Genomic DNA, 19541 nt, shown 5'->3' on the forward strand with positions numbered 1-19541 from the left:
ACTATACATAGTATTATTAATACTAAATTATATTACATCCATGCATCCATAGAGTTTGAAAAATAATTCAATCGATTAGTAGAATTTCTCAACCCGAAAACATTTTTATTTAATAAATACGTAATAATACATGGTTTGAATTAAAAACAATTGATTAAGTTAATTGCGTGATGCTATTAGTAACGCGTGTTATTCAAACATTCGGTTGATATTTATATTATTTGTAATTTGTCTGTCATTAGTCATTGATTGATTTTACATATAGAGCTCGTGATTATTATAATATTTCATTTAATACTGAAAAATGAATTTAATTCACGATTTCATCGAACCACCGACGCCTTTTCCATATCGATATCGAAAATGTATATACTGTAAGAAATCAAACATCTTCAAGGCAGTATACAAATGTAAGGACTGTCGTAAAGTATGCCATCGCAATTGTTATAAGGAAATTCTAGAAATGAAATTAAAACGTGAAGAAGAATTAGAACTCATGAAATCAACTATCGAAATAATTAACAATAATGAAATCGTTAAGAAGACAACGCTGCACCAATGGTAAAAAAATATGTTCATGTGTTTTAATAATAATACAGCTTACTGGTCGGTTTTATAGCAAAACATCTCATAATACAATTTGTAGGTAACAATATTTTAGAGACGATGACATAGTCTTTTTTTAAATTTATACTTAGTTAAAAAGTTACACACATTTATAATAATTAATAAAATAGGTTTTTGCGTTGTTCATTGTTTGCTAAGTACTGGATAGTGGATATATTAAAAACCGAAAAGTCATTGCCTCCAAAATATTGTTCTCTACGACTTTTATGAAAGGGTTTTTGATTTAAAATCATTCAGTAAGCCATATTTTTAAATCTAAAAACTAATTTTTTACGCAAAAATAAATTTTATAACTGCCGATACATGCTGCTCTGGTTTCTAGCGGCAGTTAAATGTGTATAGTATATTATGTATAATATACTAGCTGACCCCGTTCACTTTGTTTCCCATTGAAAATACCAATTATGATTAATTTGTTATTTAATATTCAGTTTAACGGTGTTCAAAACTTAGACATGTTCATTGACCAATTTGATTCTCAAAAACTTGTGCAAGCAACACTTTAAAATGCGAATTTTGTAAAATGCTTTCTTATTGCACACTAAATTTGTGGTACGAATCGAATGAAATTAGAGTTAATATCTAAATCTGAACATAATGCAAAACCTACTGGTACTACAGTATTATACTTAAATACGTAAATCTAATATATAAATGTGAAAATGAAAACCTTTGAGTGATATGTTCTTGGAAACTACTGAACCGATCTTAATGATTTTTTTTTAATTGAAGAGCTCATCGCGGAAAGGTTTATGGCATTTGATCGATTCTCTTACTTAATAAGCAAAAGAGTTATGAATTATTATAAATAATGGTCTGTTGTTACGTAGACTTTAATTATTATTATTTTATTTTCGGTAACCATAGTAACAATTTTTTATTATTATTTATTTTCTCCGTTTTTGTAACATTTTTCACTGATGATTCGCTCCTATTGGTCGCAGGAGAAGACGCTTATGTAAATGTAATGATATGTACTATGTAGTGTAATGACGTCACTGTCCAACAAGAAAATAAACTATATTAAGATCCCTGTTGGTTATGATTGAATATAATAGTTGTAGACCTGTTGTTATATTTTGTCAAAACCATACCTAACAACAAAAATAAAAATTAGCAAAATAAGTCAATGTTCACAGTAAATCTCAAAATCACAGCAATAGACTAACATAACAATATGAAAACCACGAGATGGCACATTATTGTATTTTATCCACTGTAGTAAAAAAAAAAATTGATATGATTTTAAAACTTAATGGGTTAGATATAATAAACTTACGTAGGTATACATCTCGCGGGGTCCGCAATCCACCACGGGTAGATTGCCTGCATGATAATATACTGCTCGCATAATCATAAGAGTCTCACGGGCAACACCAAGCAGAATGACTATAATATTATTACTTGACTAACTCACTGACTGATAAACGTAGAGTCTGAGCAATGATAGATCGATGCTTTCAATTTACACGGTAAATTCATAAAATCGTACCATAAATTTAGTGTGCAATAAAAAAGCATTTTACAAAATTCGCACTTTAAAGTGGTGCTTGAACAAGTTTTTTGAGAATAAAAATGGTCAATGAAAATGTCTTAGTGAATCATATTATAGCATTGGCATTTTTAACGGGCAACGAAGTGCACGGGGTCAGTTAGTAGTGTATATTTGTATGAATATAAATGTACCGTGGACAAACCAATGTTCAGATTCAGACATTAATACACTATTAATTTATTTATTTTTTATTTATTTAAACATTAATTTTTTATTTTGCTTATACATTTTTTTTTTTTTTTTTTTTTTTTAGTTTTTTTTATATTATTATTATTATTAAGTTTATTTTTTGGGTCAATCTATTTTCATCACCACCACGTTATATTCCTTTAACCCCGCAACTTTTTTAATTTTTTCTTTCATAAAAACCTTCTCCTGACAATTACAAATACAACAAAAAAAAAAAAAATTAGCGAAATCGGCCAAGCCGTTCGCACGTGATGCCGTGACCAAGGGAAATAGGGATTCATTTTTATATATAGAGATAATAATCATATGTAATACAATTTTACTATTTTTTTTTTTCTATTGTATAGTGACATAGAATCGGACATTACTAACCATGGTTTAACTAATGAACTACCTAGTACAACATATCTCAAGTATGATTATACTTAAATAATATGTTTACTTCTTATACGTTATACGATTTTAATATTTTTTTATTATATTTTCTATTGCAGATGCACTGACATTAAATCGAACATTAATGACCATCGTTCAATTACATTAAATGAACTGTCCAGTACAACATCTTTGAAGTATGATTATATCTAAACAATTATTTTACCTATTTCTAATACAAGTAAATCTATATTTTCTTAATTATTTTGTAGCGTGAATATTTTGAATGGTCGTAGAATAGTTGACATAGGTCATGTTTTCAACGAAATTCAAAATATTCGTCATAGCGGTGGACTTGGATGTTCATTTTCAGATATGATTTTTAAAAGAGAAGAAATAAATGGATACTTCTCAATATTCTATTTTCATTGTAAAATGTGCGGTATCGAAAAACAAATATCTTCTGAAAATACTAAGAACATTGAATGCATTCCAATAAATAAAGCAGTAGTCAATTCTACAAAAGCTATAGGTAAGATTATTCAATAAAGAAAACAATTATTATAACAGCCCTATTTAAATAAAATAAAATAAAACTATATTAAAAGGTATTGGATATGCACAACTGTCTGAACTTTCGACTTGCATCGATATACCTTCAATGTCATCCAATACATATCAGTCATTATTATCACCTGTCGGCGAAGTAGTGCATGATTTAGCGAAGGATGAAATAAAAGAGGTGGAAGGTATATTGCCTGTCGGCGAAGTAGTGCATGATTTAGCGAAGGATGAAATAAAAGAGCTGGTGGAAGGTATATTGAGTGAAATCGTTGCACCAAAAAGCGTGCATGAAATAGAAGAAAATAAAGGAGATGAATTGCAAAATTCAGAAAAACAACAACATAAGTCATTTCTGCAGACGTACCAAGATCCAAGTACCAGCTTAGCTGTTAACATATTGCAGGTACACCTATGATCCATACAATTATAATAATATGAGCATAATAGAACATACTCATATTTACAAATAGAATAATCGTACAAATAATTAGATTTGAATAGCCTGCAGGATCCCTGTAACTTGTCTAATGTATACACGTTTTAGGGGTTTTTGAACATAAAATGTATGTCTAAAGTTGATCAGTAAATTTATGATTATAGGTTTTCACGATACAATACTCAACGTGTTCAAAGTGTGATACAAAATAATATTTATTATTGTTTTGTATAATAATTGTACAAAAATAATATAATATATAGTGAGTTCTGTTTATTGTATCACTGGTTTATAGAATCAACTATTTATTGGAATCAAAAATAAAAATCTCAAACCAAACCTTATGTTACTAATGTTAAATTAACCTTTTATTAGATCAGAATCACAAAGTATTAGATAATTGAATCACTTTTATGAACGTTATATTTGTTTTTATTGTTTTTAAAACTGATTGTTGTTTTATTATAGGATTATATTAATTATATACGATGTGCAACGTGCATTGTATACACATTATAGATTAAATTTTAAATAACTAAAATTATACGTATATTAATGTACATGGATTTTGATTTCAGGCTAATATGAAAATAAAATTAGTAGATTCTTAAGTACACAATCGAGAATAGATAGTTTCTTAACTTTATTTTCGATGTATTTATTTTATTATTTTATCTTAAACAAAATAATATAAAATATATAAATTGATATTTTGTCCATATAAATATGATTGAATCATTAAAAAAAAAAAAAAAATGTTTTGCGGTATTAACCGGTCAATAGAATCAAAGTAACCTAAACCAATGTTATCATACTAAGAGGAACTCACTGTATATTTGTGTTATGTAACAGAAATAAGATTGGGGGATCCCCTTCCAAAAAAAGATTAATTATGCAGATCATAATTCTAATAAATTTGCGTAACCTGAAAATAATTCAATCATAATATTACTTAAAGGATGTACAACAAATCGAATCAAATAGAGTAGCTCTGGGTGAAGAAAATTTCACCTTAGAAGAAAACAAAGATATTTCGGCAGTAAACGAGGATACTAAACACGAAACAGGACTCGATGTACAACAAATCAAATCAAATGAAGTAGCTCTGGGTGGAGAAAATTCCGCCTTAGAAGAAAACAAAGATATTTCGGCAGTAAACGAGGATATTAAACACGAAACAGTCATCGATATTGATGCAAATGAACTGGAAAATGTTTTGGACGAACGGAGTCAAAAAAAGAGTTTCTGGAGATGGCTAATTCCATTCTGGGGAAGAAATCAAGTTAAAACAAAATCAAATTCAATTAAAAACAACGAGTATTTAATGCTCAATTATTAAATATTTAATGCTCAATTTTTAAATATTAAATGCATAACCTCCAAAGGTATATTATATATTAAAAAAACATAGTTAAATATTAAGTAACCATAGGATAAGTGTCACCACTGGATGGCTCCTTCCATTACAACAATATTACTTCCAACTGTACTTTTATCCTATACTCTTATTATATTAATGATACAGATAGTATACTAATAGTAAAAATAAAAATAAAAGATTCTTAAGTTTTAAGGTAATATTAAAAAACAACCTAACTTATAGATATGAGGTTTATTTTATTTTATTCAATATACATAATGTCGTTTTATACGTAAAGTTCAGTTTTGAAAATACATCAGAAAAATGATAACCTCCAAAAGTAATGACAGTCAGTCATGTTTGGCTAGATACGTTTTTTTTTTTTGTCCAAAATTAAACACGACTTAATGAATTAAGCAGTTATATAAAGACCAAGAAAATTTCACTCCGGAAGTATATAAAAACATTTCGATATCAATTGCAAATATTCAATGCGTAACAAAACTCAATCCCAATGTGACTGTACTTGAAAAGGTATCAAATGGAGCTTTTTCCTAGAACAGAATAAAAATACTTCGATAGCAACTATCTGAACTATCTAACTATTTAGCTTTTAAGAAAAATCCATTTTATATTATTAGCTTTAGTGTTATAGTGAATTTATCCATTATTAAACTGAAAGGTTAGAATATTATCTATGACATCTTATAATATTTTAGTAATATTATATAATTTCAAAGTGAGTTAGGTTCATTTAAATAAGGTGATAGTTTAGTCGCTGTAGACAACAAGAAGCGTGTGTGCAGGAAGAACTAGAAGTTGAAAGTGATCGTTTAGCCGTCAGAAAGGAAAAACCGAAACGCCGATTACTATGTAAGCGCAAAAAAGATTTTTTAGGTGCATGTTTTGTTATGGAGCATAGTTTAAGCTTTTCGCGTTGTTAAATATTTAATTTAATTTTTTTAATGGACGAACCAATGAAATACTTTGCCGACCATGTGCATAGAATACATTATTTTAACAATAATCAGCTTATATAATTAGTATATTTTTGTTTTATGAATCAGAGGTGTAAAGTTTATTATAATATAACAAGCAAACCATGAAAAAAAAAAATTGCCTATTATATTATGATAAACTTTACGCCTCTGATTCACAAAACAAAAATTTACCAATTATATAAGCTGATTACTGTTAAAATAATGTATTCTATGATCACACGGTCGCCAAAGTATTTCATTGGTTAGTTCATTAAAAAAACTAAATTAAATATTTAATAACAACACCTAAAAATCTTTTTATGCGCTTACATAGTGATCGGCGTTTCGGTTTTTCCTCTCTAACGGCTAAACGATCACTTTCAACTTCTAGTTCTTCCTGCACACACGCTTCTTCGGTTGTTGTCTACAGCGACTAAACTATCACCTTATTTAAATGAAAATAACTCACTTTGAAATTATATAATATTACTAAAATATTATGAGATGTCATAGATAATATTCTAACCTTTCAGTTTAATAATGGATAAATTCACTATAACACTAAAGCTAATAATATAAAATGGATTTTTCTTAAAAGCTAAATAGTTAGATAGTTCAGATAGTTGCTATCGAAGTATTTTTATTCTGTTCTAGGAAAAAGCTCCATTTGATACCTTTTCAAGTACAGTCACATTGGGATTGAGTTTTGTTACGCATTGAATATTTGCAATTGATATCGAAATGTTTTTATATACTTCCGGAGTGAAATTTTCTTGGTCTTTATATAACTGCTTAATTCATTAAGTCGTGTTTGATTTTGGACAAAAAAAAAAAAACGTATCTAGCCAAACATGACTGACTGTCATTACTTTTTTAGGTTATCATTTTTCTGATGTATTTTCAAAACTGAACTTTACGTATAAAACGACATTATGTATTGAATAAAATAAAATAAACCTCATATCTATAAGTTAGGTTGTTTTTTAATATTACCTTAAAACTTAAGAATCTTTTATTTTTATTTTTACTATTAGTATACTATCTGTATCATTAATATAATAAGAGTATAAGATAAAAGTACAGTTGGAAGTAATATTGTTGTAATGGAAGGAGCCATCCAGTGGTGACACTTATCCTATGGTTACTTAATATTTAACTATGTTTTTTTAATATATAATATACCTTTGGAGGTTATGCATTTAATATTTAAAAATTGAGCATTAAATGCTCGTTGCTTTTGATTGAACTTGATTTTGTTTTGACAATTTCCTCAGTCGCTACATCTTTTTGAGCTTCTTTACAATGTATTTTAATTTAAAATATTAAAAAATATATTCCTAATCTTCTTAAGTTATTCTTAATACAAATTACAAATGTGTAAAACCATTTGAATTGAACGTCATGAAATACTAACTTATTTCAATGATTTGTTTTTGACCATTCACTATGCTTTAAAACAATTGAAAAGGAATTTGAATAAAGAAATATCAAAAGCTCCATTTCAATTATCTAATGCCATTGGTGCTTCAAATTTTGTAATTTCTTTACACGTGATTGAAAACATGTCTTATGTAACCTTATTCATATGCATATAATTACAAAAAATAATATCAATTTGTCTTAATGTTATGACGTGCAAATTGATGACGTACATACAATTATAATTAAAAAGAGGAATAACTCAGATAAGAGTTTTAAAAATATTTTTTCTGATTACAAAAAAGCAATATTTAAAGATGATATTATGCCTACCTCATCATTACGGTGCCCAGAGTAGTAGGTCGACAAACGTATCGTGATAATACGTCACTCGATTATATTATATACGTATTATTTTTGTTGTCATCATTGAATAATTTTATTCTTCAATTAGAGAATATTTTTCTAAACATCATCGTTTAATGTCAACGTTAAAATCTTTAATTTCTATGTGCTTAACTCAAAATACTACACAAATAAACATTGAAATAATGTGTTCTGTGTTAAAAAGGTGTATTGTATAATTTTGATACATTTGACGTTGATATTAAAATATGGTAACACAGTTTCGAAATGTATATCCTGATGATGGTCCCCCAAAATCTTCATTAACTACCATAAGTTAGACGTCTAATTATTTCTAACCACATATTAAGTACCTTTTAACTATGTTATCTACTTTGCCCGTAAATAATATTGCTGCAAAGCGTTCGTTTTCAATATTAAGGAGATTGAAAACATATTTAAGATAGAATATTGAACAAACCGCCTGAATAGGATTAACGCTGATGAATATTTATAGCAATTATGGCATTGATACTGACGAGGTAATTAAAATGTTCGCACTACTACATCGAAAAGTAGATTTTATATTACCTACCTAAAAACTAATGTTAAATAATTAGATATGGAAATTTAAAACTTTAAACAGATAATCCCATAATATTGAAATTGTGTTAACTTTTTGTTAAATTTGTTACACCTTACACTATCCTATGATTGCTTTAAATTGGAATATTATACCTTTTGTAAAATAATAACTTTATTAGTACTTACCTTAAAAAACATTTCCAAGTTTACAATTTTTGTTCTAGTGAATCTTAACTTTTTATAGTTAGCATTATTCATTTGCATTGTTAATAATATCAGTTTTTTACACTTCATATCCATTTCCGTCCAATTACTGCTGTACAATGAAAATATTACTGAATCTTTCTTTAATCAATCAAAAATAAAAATACAAAGAATATTATGTATTATAAACTTTTAAACCTGTGATTAAATTTGTCACCGATGCTAATTATTTTCTACAATGTATAGTGTATTTGTAGTTGTTTTCAAACGAGCAGAATCAATAAAAATTACATATTATATTATTATTATAATAATTGGCTACATACATCAAAATTATATTTATTTTATTTCTCAGGTTCGATACATTTGAATGAAAATGTATTATATTCAATTCCATAAAAGCTCATGAGAAGTACTAGTCTGATCGAAGTTCGGTTGTTTTTTAATATTACCTTAAAACTCAAGAATCTTTTATTTTTATTTTTACTATTAATATACCATCTGTATCATTAATACAATAAGAGTATCGGATAAAAGTACAATTGGAAGTAATATTGTTGTAATGGAAGGAGCCATCCAGTGGTGACACTTCCTATGGTTGCTTAATATTTAACTATGTTTTTTTAATATATATAAATATATTTTTTTTTTATGTGCTAACATCTTTTACAATTTACGCTATGATAAAATTAAAATGTACCACAACAAAATAAAAAATATGTACCTCAGTATAAAAACTTTCAATCTTTTGGGCATTCTTGAAATCACTGCTAAAAAAAATCATAGAAATACATGTGTGTAAAATGCGTTGAACAGCATAAAACAAAAGACTGCCCATAATGTAACATTTATATTGTAAGGGTAAAAAACTTGCTATAAATCGGTAAACAAAAAAGTTGTAAACGATGTTTATTTGCTTCTGATTACATTGAACGTTTGTCACACGGTAGTCAAACACACAATATGGTATCTTTATGTTCGTTGTAATTTTGTGTTGGATTAATTTATATTAATTTTCTTATAATGAGATACTGCAAAAAGTTACCACGACAATAATGTAGGCAAATTGCCTATGTAGAAAGCCGTGTTAATACCATACAATTTTGTTTTGTGTGAGAAGACGAATATTGTTATTAATCACTGACATATTAACTACATTGCGAGTTACTATACTGACCATATTTTTTTAACAAACGCAATGGAGTTTGGTTTTGTGGCCCAACTTTGCAAACTTCCGTGATCGATTTATCAGTAATAATGTATTATGTATAATATTCAAAATACCTCTTTAAATTTCCTTACACTTTCCTGTTTACTTTAAAAATAATAATTATACTTTTTTTCCACCTTTCATAAATCGTATAACTGCATTGTTAGATAGTAATATTTTAAACATTAAATCATAGTATTGCAATATTTACACATGATATTGTTAAATTGTAACTTAAAAACCATGAATATTACAACAAACATACGATGTACTACTACTAGTGATAACATTTTTATTTAGGGTAACTTAAAGACATTTCAGAAGTATTTAAGTTAAAAAATGGTAATTTTGAATTTATATTCTAAGTAGAATTGGATTAAAACTAAATTGAATTTCCATTTTATTAGTATTTATAATCATCAAATTTTTATTCAAATTTAGCTACTGTCTTAGTTTGGTTATATCATTTATCTTTATATGTGCTTACTGAAAAATCCACACTACTACAATATATACATGATTTACTATAACCACTGATAAAAATGTAAGTTTTTTCTTGCACATTATGGTAATTAAAGACATTTTAAATTTTGAGGTATTTAAGTTTTAAAATAGTTCATTTTTAATTTATATACTAGAATCAGATTAAAAGTAAGTAGTCAAATATGAAAAGCATACAAATATACAATGTATTAATTTATATTTTTTGTTGAAAGTATTATATAAATTATCTTCCATTATTTTAATATAATATTTAAATTTAATATATTAAAAATTATAATGCTAAGGAGTATGACGTGTAGAATGACTAGAAATAATAGAATAATATTCGAAAAATGATGTGTTGTATCTTTAAACCGCGAATGATGAGACAATTTCTATTTATTTTCATTGGTGTTAAATAGTTTTCATATTTTTATTCACATTCAACTGTAATATAGTTTTGTTGTTTCATTTATCTGGTAAATCCACGCTACCTACTACAATATTTAACAATTAATATTAAAATATACGTCATAGTATTTTCTATGTCTAAGTTAAGTTACATTAATGCCTTAATAGGTAAATTATTAAACTAAAAGTGACAAAGTTTATTAAGTACAAACAAATCAAACTTCTTATTTATATTCTATATATATATATATAAATGTATTAAGATATATGAACAACTTATGAGAGATTATTGAATATACCATACTATACAATTTTAGTTTTAAAAATAAAATGCTTTATGAATATTCTATTGATAATAATTTTATTGACTACTTTTCATGTATACATAATAACACAAAAAATACATTCATCTCTCTGCTATGGATCTTAAATCATTCATATTTGCTTTTCATATAATTTACCAATACTGATAAAATTGTATAGCAATCACCCACTGTCTGTAAAAAATATAATGCAATTCAAATTACTTGTTTGTGTAATTTGTTAAATAAATAACACATCAATACATCATAAATATTTGAAACATTAATATTGAAAATGAGCACATTATTTTTTTAAGTAAATACATTATCCAAAGCATCAAAACTCTCATTATTGTCAACACTTTGTAATGATTTAAGGCATGATGGTAAGACAATTTATTCACAAATACTACGCGTCTACGCGCACTTGAATTTCAATAAATTTAATATTACAACTGACATTTTTAGTGATTGTATTAAACTAAAAAGTAGTGGCGATAATGGCAGTCGGATAACGTGTACCACACCGAACGACCTCAAAAAGCGATCTAGTACATGCCGCCTTAGGAAACTGAATAATTTAAAATTGCAACAAGTGATCGATAGACAGTTTTCTATATAGTTTGAGTTGTGGATAATGATCCACACCTTGCAAATTATAAACAACATGGTCTCTATATTCCAAAATTGTCTAGGTCAATAAAATTGTTGTTTGTCTAATAATACACAACGTCAACATTAAACAAGAACAAAATTACAAGTACAGTGCAATGAATGCAATGAAAATGTGGTAGACCTTTCAACCGTAAATTCTTTTAGTTTCATTATTCAAAATCGCACATAAGCTTAGGTAGAAATTTGGCCCACTGAATGTTGAAAACAAAGTTATTTTCGTCCCAAACGTCCATCATAATAACAAATATACTTATGTACAATATATAGCAATATTTATCTTTCGGTCGGTCAAACAAAACTTTAAAAATATGGACATCAGCGCACAAAACCGTCGAAGTTCACCAGCCGTGTGAAATAGACTAGGATAACATATTATATTTTGTTATTGAAAACTCTTCGATATAAATATATATATAATAGTTTAAGTCATGAAATATTAATCAATGTCAGTTGTCAGGCAATTCAATACTTACCGTTTATCATAAATCATAATATAATATTTCATACTTCTTAACCTTTGAATTTCAGTACTATACCATTCATACACTTATCTATAAACCCATGATATTATTACAAAAATGTAACTTCTATAATAATACAGTATTGAAACTATATAATTTTTTAATGTTTACTAGGAATTATAAATTTTTGATTAGGTTTATAAAAAATATATCATGTACGGTATTTTGATTAAGTAAAATATAATAAAATAGGTAGCTGTTGTGTATTTTTTTTTTTTTTTGATAATAATAATTATTGATAGAATTAGAGTTGCGGAACGATAAGAAACTAAATCATTAAAGCGCAGGGATTCGAAAACCCAAGTAGACGATTTCAAGATTCGCCGGATAGATAAGTGTTTTCCATACTATTTGGAATAAATCATTGCTATATACAACTAAAACTCATCAAATATATATTTCAAATTTGTATTGGTTGTTCTATGTTTTTTTCACATTATGCAGTCTCAGCTTTGATGTAATTTTTAAGTAAACTTTTAGCTGTGATGGACTTCTTCAAATCCATCCACAAGTCAATAGGCTCAATGCACTAACAACTCAACATCTGATCACCTCCACAAACCACCTTCAACATGAATGCCTGCATAACATAGCCCCTTAAGTTATATTCTATTTTAATTTAGTTTCTCATAAAATTGTATTATAATTATCAATATCAAATAAGAACAAAATTAAAGCTACTGCAAAAGTGATAATGTTTATTTTTTAAATATTTTGAGTTAAGAATTTGAAAAAATTAGATATTAAAGAACTAGGCAAATTGTAATGATTTTCCATAAAAACAATTAATTATCATGTTATATTAAATAAATATTTAAATAGAATACGACTGAAACACTGTAGATACTATAAATTATGCTTTAATTTTCTATTCACAACAAATTATTATAATTAACGAAATTGTTTTGCAGAATACTAGTTTTATAAATTCAACTTTATATAATATTATACAAGTGCGTACATATGTTACTCCTAACAAATTACCTTTTACAAAACTGACAGACACTATCGAACGTTTTAATTATTATTCAAAAATAAATATCATAAATTATCCAATATATAGGCCGACGTTTTTATAAAAATAATGGAAAACAAAAAAAAAAAAAATCTATCGTAATGAAATTAGACGTTGATATTAAAATATGGTAACACAGTTTCGAAATGTATATCCTGATGATGATCCCCCAAAATCTTCATTAACTACCATAAGTTAGACGTCTAAGGATTTCTAACCACATATTAAGTACCTTTTAACTATGTTATCTACTTTGTCCGTAAATAATATTGCTGCAAAGCGTTCTTTTTCAATATTAAGGAGCCTGAAAACGTATTTAAGATAGAATATTGAACAAACCACCTGAATAGGATTAACGCTGATGAATATTTATAGCAATTATGGCATTGATACTGACGAGGTAATTAAAATGTTCGCACGACTACATCGAAAAGTAGATTTTATATTACCTACCTAAAAACTAATGTTAAATAATTAGATATGGAAATTTAAAACTTTAAACAGATAATCCCATAATATTGAAATTGTGTTAACTTTTTGTTAAATTTGTTACACTATCCTATGATTGCTTTAAATTGGAATATTATACCTTTTGTAAAATAATAACTTTATTAGTACTTACCTTAAAAAACATTTCCAAGTTTACAATTTTTGTTCTAGTGAATCTTAACTTTTTATAGTTAGCATTATTCATTTGCATTGTTAATAATATCAGTTTTTTACACTTCATATCCATTTCCGTCCAATTACTGCTGTACAATGAAAATATTACTGAATCTTTCTTTAATCAATCAAAAATAAAAATACAAAGAATATTATGTATTATAAACTTTTAAACCTGTGATTTAATTTGTCACCGATGCTAATTATTTTCTACAATGTATAGTGTATTTGTAGTTGTTTTCAAACGAGCAGAATCAATAAAAATTACATATTATATTATTATTATGTATATTGGCTACATACATCAAAATTATATTTATTTTATTTCTCAAGTTCGATACATTTGAATGAAAATGTATTATATTCAATTCCATAAAAGCTCATGAGAAGTACTAGTCTGATCGATGAACTAATTTATATTATTAAAACTAATAATGCATTGAACATTACTTGATTGTGTAAATTTCCAAATAAATAACACACCATAAATATCTGAAAGGAGAACGAAGGGATTAGGCATAACATTTTTACTGTTGTAAGATCCGAAGATATAAAATTATCCACGCCAGATAACATCTAAAAAAAATTATATACATGTAAAATAATTATTTAATTAATCTCCGAACTGAGCGATGAAAATATTGTAATAATTACAATGATGTGTATTTTTTTTATTTGTGTCTGTGTATACCATTAATTGTTGAAATAATGCTTCAATTTAAAAATTCAGTGATGGTTTTTGGTTTCAAATTTAATTTCCTTATTGGTGCATGTAGAAAAGATCGAATGTAAGAAGTTTCCAGCAGTTTAAAAAAAAAACCACCAAAAATGTTTTGGAAAAACAGAAATTTTTACGCAAATAAGTTTTTGACAAATCAATTTTTTTAAATTATTGAACCTAAAAAAAAAAATACTGTAAAGACCCATACTTTACATTTTCACCAAATTTTTATATTACTGTTACTTATGCTCGATTACATTTTTAAAATATTCTGATTTTTTGGTGCTACTTATCAAACACTAAAATTTGGAAATGTTAAAAAGCAAATTTGGATGCCAAAAAATTTGAACATTTTATACCTGATTTCATATAAGTTATTTTTTTTATTACAGTTTAAAAAAATCCAAAACCGTTTATCACAATTTTTTTATAAGCATATTAAAGATTCAAATATTTGTCAAAATCACAAAAATTTAAAATTAATTTTGTTGTTGAAAATTCGTAAAATTATTAATATTTATATCTAATGTTAAAAATTCACCACTCAGTCAAAAAATTATAGATACTAAGCTGATAAATCATCTCGATTCAGAATCGTGTTTCGTAAACAATGATATTTATCACTATATTCAAATTTAAAGCATTCAATATAGTGACCTACTCTATGTTCGAGATTTACACGACACCTACTGTAATAGTAGAGAGATACTCACTTGACCATTCTTTTTTTATAGTTAGTTATACTACTTTTCATATTTTATTAATACATTAATCGTGTTAAGTTAAATTTTTAAAGCAAAACATACATGACTATATTATTAAAACTGTAATGAGGTATCAAAAAAAATAATTCAATGAAGCAGGAATATGCAATATAAAATGTTGAGTTTAAAAATATAATTTAAAATTACAATTAATATCTGATCATTACATTCGCCTAAACAATAATTGATTTAAGTCTAATATTGAATCAAGTACAATTTAAACAATCATTGTAATTAAATCTAAGAAAAGAGTATTTTTTTACCATTATAGAAATAAGACAAATTAAGATGAGTGATTGCGATGAAACAAAAATGTGTAACAACATTGCTTTCCCAAATAGAGCTAAAAAATCTTCATATTTCCTAAACAAAAAAAAAAAAATAGATTTTATCAAAAAATGTATTTATCATTAATATAAAAATAGAAATCATTCTAATATTTCCACTAAAAAAAAAAACAAAAAAGTTTAAAAAAATAATATACTTTTGATTTCATGAAAATAAAATATAAAAAATTAACTCATACTTCATAACTTTTTGGTGATCCATTATAATTGTTTTTAAATCATCATAAATTAAATCCTGTTTGTTAGATATATTTTTTTTTCCATCTAAGATATGACCTGCAAGTAAATAAAGAAATTGTTAAGCGTATGAGTAGAATCGAATTAAAAACTTTGTCAGTTGGTTAAAAAGCACAAGTAACGTACAGTATAGAATATACTGATATATCGAAATCGGTGTTTCTATTTAAAATTGTAAAAATATTTTTCTCAGGAAATATCTTGAACATTTAGTTAGAAAACATTTCTTTTGAAATGTTAATTTCAACATTTAATTTGATAGTCAACTATAAATATTATAAGGAATGTTCATAATTTTACCGTATAGTATAATACTTTATTTTTAAACAAAGCAATTTCCAAACATCAGAGATGAATTTTAATTGTCTTTATTTTTGTAAATTTGACCAAGTGATGTTATTTTGCTATCTTTCAACATGTACTTCATCAAAAGATTGTACTCACCAATTGGGGAACGAGGTTCGCGAATCGATTTATGTCCAACTGATTCAAAAGCAGATTTAATCATTTCTATCTGACCGCAAATAGCAAAGCACAAGGTAACCAAAACCATATCGAATAAGAGGAAGAACGTTGCTAGAGAGACGGTCAACAACGCTTCGGCAAAGAAAAACGTATTATAATATGTATTGTACGTTTCGTCAGATACAATTATATACAAATTCAATATATTCTCTCGGTAATATCCGACCGAACCGTCGCGATTTTTCACCGGTGTTATTTCATTACGGAATGCCTGTGTGATGCCCATGTAACTGATGAGGCAAAACAAATCCATGAAGAAAAACAAGGTCGAAAACCTCATTGAACGTTTTCGCCAACGGTCCAGTACATGTCTCCTCCGGAAGTTGAATGATGATGTAAAACCATACCAAGTCACCGACAAACAGTTCCATATATCGTTTGAATAATGGACAATGATCCACAACTTGTACACCAAGAACATCACGATTTCCGCTCTCCAAAAATAGTCTATGCTTGTGGTCATGTTGTTCGTCCAATAGTACACACCACTAACATAGAACATGATCGAAATGACACAACAATACAGTGCTATGAATGAAATGACAATATGGTAGACGTTTTTTCCGTAAATTATTTTAGTTTGAGTATTCAAAATTTGATATAAACTTATACGTTTAGCCAACCAAATGTTGAAAACATAGTTATTTTCGTCTCTAACGTCCATCATAATATATCAAGTACACGCATTTAAAATAAATTGTTATAATATATTTCTTTCGGTTCTCTGTTGACAGTGAGTGTATTTTAATTCGTCAATTTAATTGAATTATTTTAGGTATTGGAAATGTGGTGTGCAAACAAAACTCAATGATACTAATGATACTGACACAAGACCGCCGAAGTTCGCCGGTGGTGTGAAATAGACTAGGATAACATTTTATAGTATTTTTGTTATTGATTACTTATCGATATCTAGCGCTGCGGTGGCTGCACAAAATTAAAAAACAAAAATAGAGCTAGTGGCGATGATGGCAGTTACACGAAAGAACCAACTACTTGTATTTAAATTGTGTAATTTTAGGAAAGGTCCGATCTCTCTGTAGTCTAAAATTATGAACTGTTTGACTTGAACTTTACACGGGTTGACCAGTATACTACAAAAATTATATTTTTAAAAATTTCAAGTTTATCTGAGAATTATAGCCTGAATATGTAAAAATATAATTATCATAGTAATTATTCGAAATGCAATTTATTTAAAAAAATTAGTAATGTTAATGCTGTACACACCGCATGCCATTGCGTTCGCTGCCGGCCGCCCATTTTGCTCTTGCCAAGCAACCGGACTAAGTATAATTTTCGACACGCGTCGGTTGTATTCGTTTTTGAACAGTGCTTGGTAGTGTGAGAAACGTCGACTGATCTATGGTTGTATAGAACATTATGTTTCCTGACTTTTTCAATCAACATTTTTTTCTATCTTAAAAAAATGATTAAAATACGAAATGGCTACAAAAATAGATAAGGTGCTGTCACGTTAGTTATAAATGCGTAAATTTTCCGGAAATAGAGACGTGATTTCACGAGTGTTTTCGGTAACGTGACGTCGTAACAGTTTGTTCACTTAATCTGAACAATATGTAACAAATACAACTTCAAATTATAATAATATAGTGTGGTATTAAATAATTATAAATTGTTATCGTACTTCATCAAATATTATCAATTTCAGACAATAAGAAAATAACTCCTTTTTAATATCACAACTTTTCTAACTTAAGATTTTTTACACGAAGTATTTTTGTTGTGTTATATTTATATATATAATTGTTATAACACATGATATAACACATTATAATTTGTTTATTTAGTTTTTGGAATCTCCTTGATATATATGTAATATGTATTTAATAGTTAGGTATAGTTATGAAATATTAACCATTGTCAGTTGTCACGCAATTCAATATTTACTATCTATCATATAGTATTTCATACTTCTTTACCTTCGTTTTTTAATAATATATAATCCATGTGTACAAACCCATATTATAACAAAGATGCAACTTATATTATTATACACTATAAATATATATATAATTTTTACTAGGAATTATGAATTTTTGATTAGTTTTTGAAAAATATATGGTACGTATTTCGATTAAGTAAAATATAATAAAATACCTGTTGTTTGTTTTATTTTATAACCGGAGTAAATTTCACATAACTACAGAATTATAGACAGACGATGAATATCTAAATCATCAAAGCACAAGAGTTCGAAAACCGAACGGAACTATTTCGGTTCGACCATCTATAGGTGCTTCCCATGCAACAAGTATTCAGGAGAACTCATTATTCAACAAGCTCATCAAATATCTTCTTTTACAATTATTGTAAAGGTTGTCTTAAATTTTTCACATTCTGCTTTCTCAATTTTTTATGTACTTTTTAAGTTAACTCTTACATTGACATCACTTACCACAACAATAAAACTAAAATAAACATTATTATTATTTTTTTTTGTTTTTGTCTCACATAGTTGTATTATTGGTCTAAAAATAAATTCAAAATAATGATTTTTTACAACACAATTCCTGGTAATATACATAATAAATACGATGTGTGTTTTATATATCCTTTCAACACTTATAATTATTACTTGAACAATACATAAAATAAACGACTTAATTAGTGTATTCGGCTAACACTGAACAAAGATCTACTCATATTCTCATATATCATTTTTATAACTGTATTGGAATATAATATAGTCTATCAAGACTTTAAAACATATTAGATTATACAAATGTTACGGTTATTTATAAGACTATAAATTAAATATAGATTATAGGTATTATTTATAAAACGATGTTTTGGCTACAACTTCAACAAGTACTATATTATCCTGTAGTTAATGCATTTTATATTTATTTAATAATTAAACCTAATCAGTTTAATATTCAACATTAATTAATAACTTATTTGAAATGAAAATTGAACTTTTAACTGTTTTTCCTCACAAATAATTAAAATAAATTTAACATTTTAGTTATAATAATTTCTGAATTCAATAAAATAATATTACTAC

At 26.6% G+C, this 19541-nt stretch overlaps 2 protein-coding genes across 3 annotated transcripts; one reads left to right on the forward strand and one right to left on the reverse strand.

The window, feature by feature from the left end:
* The first annotated feature begins 210 nt into the window (after positions 1 to 210).
* LOC126550334 (uncharacterized) lies at positions 211 to 7428 on the forward strand. Of its 2 annotated transcripts, XM_050201674.1 has the most exons (7): positions 211 to 561; positions 2719 to 2784; positions 2866 to 2943; positions 3019 to 3278; positions 3355 to 3488; positions 3552 to 3713; positions 4705 to 7428. In XM_050201674.1, the coding sequence occupies exons 1-7, from the start codon at positions 305 to 307 to the stop codon at positions 5083 to 5085; spliced, it is 1338 nt and encodes a 445-aa protein (XP_050057631.1). In that variant the 5' UTR covers positions 211 to 304; the 3' UTR covers positions 5086 to 7428. The 2 variants fall into 2 exon arrangements, with proteins under 2 accessions (XP_050057631.1, XP_050057630.1); XM_050201673.1 differs by having other exon boundaries at positions 3355 to 3713.
* A 3727-nt stretch (positions 7429 to 11155) lies between these two features.
* Positions 11156 to 17647, reverse strand: LOC114127511 (uncharacterized). Its single transcript, XM_050200842.1, has 6 exons — positions 16433 to 17647; positions 15931 to 16027; positions 15668 to 15767; positions 14370 to 14495; positions 13879 to 14037; positions 11156 to 11240 (listed from the first exon to the last, which is right to left on the reverse strand). Exons 1-6 carry the CDS (start codon positions 17178 to 17180, stop codon positions 11175 to 11177), a joined length of 1296 nt encoding a protein of 431 aa, XP_050056799.1. The 5' UTR covers positions 17181 to 17647; the 3' UTR covers positions 11156 to 11174.
* Between the last annotated feature and the right edge of the window lie 1894 nt (positions 17648 to 19541).

This window comes from Aphis gossypii, chromosome 2, assembly GCF_020184175.1.
Source record: "Aphis gossypii isolate Hap1 chromosome 2, ASM2018417v2, whole genome shotgun sequence".
NCBI classification, from domain to species: Eukaryota; Metazoa; Arthropoda; class Insecta; order Hemiptera; family Aphididae; genus Aphis; species Aphis gossypii.

What these genes read in the sequence shown, in the direction of transcription:
- LOC114127511 (XM_050200842.1), bottom strand. Translation starts at nt 17,180, where the DNA reads ATGATGGACGTTAGAGACGAAAATAACTATGTTTTCAACATTTGGTTG. An exon ending in TTTGTCTTATTTCTATAATG is followed by an intron (nt 14,496 to 15,667) that starts GTAAAAAAATAC and finishes AATTTTTTTTAG; the next exon opens with ATGTTATCTGGCGTGGATAA. An exon ending in TTGGAAATTTACACAATCAA is followed by an intron (nt 14,038 to 14,369) that starts GTAATGTTCAAT and finishes GATTGATTAAAG; the next exon opens with AAAGATTCAGTAATATTTTC.
- LOC126550334 (XM_050201673.1), top strand. Translation starts at nt 305, where the DNA reads ATGAATTTAATTCACGATTTCATCGAACCACCGACGCCTTTTCCATAT. An exon ending in AAGACAACGCTGCACCAATG is followed by an intron (nt 562 to 2,718) that starts GTAAAAAAATAT and finishes TCTATTGTATAG; the next exon opens with TGACATAGAATCGGACATTA. An exon ending in TAGCTGTTAACATATTGCAG is followed by an intron (nt 3,714 to 4,704) that starts GTACACCTATGA and finishes TATTACTTAAAG; the next exon opens with GATGTACAACAAATCGAATC.